At 67.1% G+C, this 4629-nt stretch overlaps 1 protein-coding gene across 1 annotated transcript in view; it reads right to left on the bottom strand.

Annotated features, from left to right (window-relative positions):
* Positions 1-3701: 3701 nt before the first annotated feature.
* LOC108509414 (SH3 and multiple ankyrin repeat domains protein 3-like) overlaps positions 3702-4629 on the bottom strand; it is a 139781-nt gene continuing 138853 nt past the window's right edge. The window contains exon 11 of the mRNA XM_017838839.1: positions 3702-4513. Within this exon, the coding sequence (XP_017694328.1) occupies positions 3970-4513 (544 nt within the window). The 3' untranslated portion in view covers positions 3702-3969. The remainder of the gene's footprint in view (positions 4514-4629) is intronic.

A 4629-nucleotide genomic window follows, 5' to 3' on the forward strand; every position in this document is an offset into this window, starting at 1 on the left:
CAGGCAGGGCAGGCAGGGAGAGCAGGCAGGGTGGGTAGGGTCAGGCAGGGAGACCAGGCAGGGCAGGCAGGGAGAGCAGGCAGGGTGGGTAGGGTCAGGCAGGGAGACCAGGCAGGGCAGGCAGGGAGAGCAGGCAGGGTGGGTAGGGGCGGGCAGGACTGGGCAGGCAGGGTGGGCTCGCAGAGGTGGGCAGGGCTAGTCAGGGTGCACAGGGGCAGGCAGGAGCGGGCAGGCAGGGCGGGCAATGCCAGGCAAGGTGGGCAGAGTGGGACAGGGAGAGCAGGCAGGGCGGTGGAGGGGCAGGCAGGGAGGGCAGGCAGGGTGGGCAGTGCCAGGGCATGCAGAGGGGCTGCAGGGCACTGGCAGCACCAAGCAGTGCAGGGGCTTGGTCAAGCTGAGCATTCAGGTGGGGGTTGCTCTGTGGGGACCCGCCCGTGTCCCCCGTGTCCCCACAGCGGGATCCAGCCCTGGCGTCTCCAGTGGGACATCCAGGGCTCTGCAGCCGTGGGGTGGCATTGCCAAAGCAGCCACGGGCACGTCCCCACGGGGCATCCCCACATCAGCCACAGCAGCCTCGGGAAAGCAGCACGAGGAACCACCAGCCAAAGGCATTCCAGGTCATTCCCCGTCTCTACAGCCTGGGAAGGAGGTGGGGCGATGCCATGGGGGGCTGTGGCGTGCCCAGCATGCGGCGTGCCCGGCCCGTGGCATTCCTGCAGGGATGCAGAGCAGCGGGATGCTCGCTGGGATCCCGGGATGTGCCGGCGATGCTTCCCCGGGCACGGAGCTGGAGAAGCAGCACCGGGCTGGCAGCCGAGCTTCGGGCTGAGCCGGGCTCCGGGTCCATGCGGGGTTTGGCACAGCACGGGGATGCGGGCACTGGGAAGCGGGGGGAGCAGGGACAGGGACGCGGGGAGCGAGCGCGGGGACACGGGAGCAGCGGTGGCAGCGGCTGTGCTGGCAGGCGAGGGTGGCACAGGGAATGGGACTGTCCTTGCCCGTGCCAGACGTGCCAGCCGGTCCCTGTGCTTGGAGCGTGCTGGGAATGCCAGAGCCCAGGCACAGGGGGAGGGCGGTGGCACATGCTGGGGGCACAGGCCAGGCGAGGGGGGCTGCGGGGTGGATTTGGGGGTGCAGGGGCTGGGATGGTGGGAGGGCACATGAAGGGGGTGGATTCGGGGGGCACAGGCAGCAGGATGGAGGGGGGGCACATGGGAGGGATGGATTTGTGGGACAAAGCCAGCTGGACAACGGGAGGGCACATGGAGGGGATGGATTTGGAGGTCACAGGCAGCTGGGTGGTGGGAGGGCACCTGGAGGGGGTGGATTTGGGGAGCACAGGTAGCAGGATGGTGGGAGGGTGAGCAGTGGGGCTGGAGGGAGGATTTGGGGGGCGAGGGTGGCAGGTTGGCAGGAGGGGGCACGGCAGGGTTGGCAGGGCAGATTTGGGGGGTGCAGGGCTGGGTGGGGGTCAGGGGGCAGACTCGGGGTGCAGGGAGGGGGGTGCACGGCAGAGGGGCCACAGGGATGCCAAGGGGCAGGACCTGGGCTCTGGATTCCTGCTCCAGGTCCCTCGGGGTGGGGGGGGCTGGGGGCACCTGGTGGGTGCGATGGCCCCCCAGGTGAGGGGTCGGGCAGGTGCAATGGCTGCTATCGCAGTTCGGGCGCCTCTCGGCTCGCCATGCCGGGATTCCCGGGATTCCCGGGATCTCCGGATGTGCAGCGAGGGCTGTTTGCTACCCGGGCCGGCTCGAAGCCCGTCCCGGTCCCCGGGCACCTGTCCCGGCTGCTGCAGCGGGCTGGGGGCCGGGGAGGGGGAGAGGCCACGGACCACCGGGGTCCGGTGGCTTCCGGAGAGCTCTGGATGGAGCCACGTGGGCTCTCACCCAGCGAGGGCTCAGGGAAAAGGAGATGGCACCGGGGCACGAGGGTCCATCCCAGGGAGGTCCCAGAACCTGGCACAGGGCAGGGTCCATCTCAGGGAGGTCCCAGAACCTGGCACAGGGCAGGGTCCATCCCAGGGAGGTCCCAATGTCCTGGAGGAGCTGCTGCTCCCACCCGGGGCCGGGACCTTTTCCCTGGCCGAAGGTTTAAAGGTTCGGAGATGGTTGAGGGTCAGAAGGAACCTCCTTGTCCTTCCCTCTAGCACCAGAAGAGTTAATGCCTTCGTGGGGGACTCGGCTTTTTGGGAACACGAGCCGTCACCGCGCCGTCCCCTCCCGGCCAGCCGGGCAAGCCCTGCCCATCCCGAGCCGGGGGCGGTGCGGGGAGGAGGGGGCACGTGGGGCACCGGGATGGGGGACGGGAATTCCACCTCCACCAGCGCCAAGGCTGGTCTGGCTCACTCCACGCGGTGCCCCCGCGGCCACTACCAGCCCCCAGACCCCCACGCCGGCCTCCTCCCGCTCCCGAGGAGCCACCCCAGGGACCCCCGTGGCCAAGCCAGCGGTGCCATTAGGGATGTTCCCCGGGAGTGGGAAGCGCCAGCTCCGTGCTCTCTGCCTGGAAGACTCGGTGTGTCCCAAAAAACCCAAGTTTTTTCTTGTTTAAGTGTTTTCTAAATCTTTAAAATCCAGAGTGTCTGAAAAGAGCTGTTGGATTTTTTTTTTCGGGTTTTTTTTTGTTTAAAAAGACTTTAACATTCATTCAGTCAGTCAGCTAAAAATTCCCATGAGCCATGGGCGTCCCGGGAGGGGCTCGGGCACCGCCTCACCAGCATCTCCTCAAGTCTAGAGATATAGAGATTTAGGAAAATTATAACAAAATCAGGTGGCTATAGCTATAGATATAGATATATAGATATTTGTTCTCTCTTTTCAAATATATAGCTGATTAAAAAGATGCAAAATAAGGATGGACCAGGACGGAGTGGGGGGGGGATCCTGTAGTTCAGAATCGTCTCGTGTAGCTCATCAGCTGCTCTCTATATAAATGCACGGAGATTAAATAATTACCCATCAACGTGTCCCCCTTGGAAACAAGACCCCAAACCAAGAGGAAATAAAACGTCTCCCTCCCCCCGCCCCCCCCTTTGAACGTTGGCAAAGCGTTTGCTGCGGGTTCCCCCCCCCGGCCTCCCGCCGACAGCCCCAAACATGCTTCGATCCATGCGGTTTCGGTCCCTCTCACCCGGGAGCGGCAGCACAGAGTCCAGGCGGGTCTGTCTCGCGGGGGGATGGCTCTTCAGCTCGGCGCGGCACGGCCCGGCACGGCGGGAGGGCGCAGGTCCGGCTGGCACCGCTGGCACTGCCCTTCCACGGAGCCCTTCCTCGCTCCAGCCCTTCCTGTCCGAGCGCCGGCGGGACGACCCGGCTCGGCCGCCTCCGACCCCGCCAGGGCCACCCCACGCGGGGTCAGGGCCACCCCACGCGGGGTCAGGGCCACCCCACGCGGGGTCAGGGTCACCCCACGCGGGGTCAGGGCCACCGCCGCGGCCACCACCGTGCCACGGTGCCTCCTGCCCGCTCTCCCCGGGGCACCGGCCGCGCTCCCGCCGGCGGCGGCTCGGGCGGCTCGGGGGGCTCCACGCCGCGGTCACCCCGACCCGCCCGAGGTGCCGCCGCGGCGCGTCCCTGCCTGTCCCTGCCTGTCCCTGCCTGTCCCCCGTGGCCGAGCCTGGGCCGGCCACGGGCTCCCACTGCACCGCTGGCCCTGCCCGCTGCCGCCCCGGCCCGGCGCCTGTGCCCCTGCGGCCCCGCGACGCCCCGGGAGGGGCACATCAAGCGATTTACAGGCCAGACTCTCTGGGAGAACAGAAACGAGGATGAATTTCATGCAACATTCCTTGTCCGGGGGCGAGGCGGGGCCGGGCGCGCCGGGGCGGGGCGGGAGCGGGCGGGAGCCTCTCGGCTCCGCGCCCTCAGTGCAGTGCTCAGAGTAGAAAGAGAATCCAAGTGGGTTTTATTGGCCTGGTAGAAATGCCCCCCCTTCCCGCGGCGGCTCCGGCGAGGCCGGCGCTGCCGGGGACGGTCAGCTGTCCACCAGCTGCTTGAGCGCCCGCTCAATGTTCATCCGGTGCCCCACGCGGGTCACCCCCAACTCCACGAAGTCCTCCTTGGTGAGGGCGGGCAGGTGGGTGCCCTCGATCTCGTGGTCCTCGAACTTGTCGCGGTGCTCCACCAGGTTGATGCTTTCCAGCCAGTCCCCGACGTCGTACTTGTTCCACAGGTGGAGGGGTTTCTGCATGAAGGGCCGCGGCGGGTGCAGGGTGTGCAGGGGCGGCCCCGGCGACGGGGACGGGGACGGGGAGCGGCTCCGGGCGCTCACGCTCCGCACCACGAAACGCACCTCCTTGGGCTCGTGGGGGATGGAGAGGCTGGAAGATTTGAGGATGGTGGGGGGGGTCAGGCCGTAGGGCCGGACGGTGCTGAGGGGCTCTGTCCGGTCCAGAGCCGGCTTCACGGGGCTGGGGGTGCGGCGGGTGACGGGGTAGCGACTGCCAGGTCGGACTGTGTAGGTGGTCCCGGAGCTCCGCTGGGAAATGGTGCTGAGTTCTCCTAAACTACTGAAAAGTCTGCGGAGAGAGCGGAACAGCGAGAGAGAGAGAGAGAGAGAGAGAGAGGGAGAGAGAGAGAGAGAGAGAGAGAGAGAGCAGAGGGCAGGGGTGAGGCCAGGTCCGGGCACGGGGGC

Source organism: Lepidothrix coronata, unplaced genomic scaffold, assembly GCF_001604755.1.
Source record: "Lepidothrix coronata isolate B3197 unplaced genomic scaffold, Lepidothrix_coronata-1.0 Scaffold362, whole genome shotgun sequence".
Classification (NCBI taxonomy): Eukaryota; Metazoa; Chordata; class Aves; order Passeriformes; family Pipridae; genus Lepidothrix; species Lepidothrix coronata.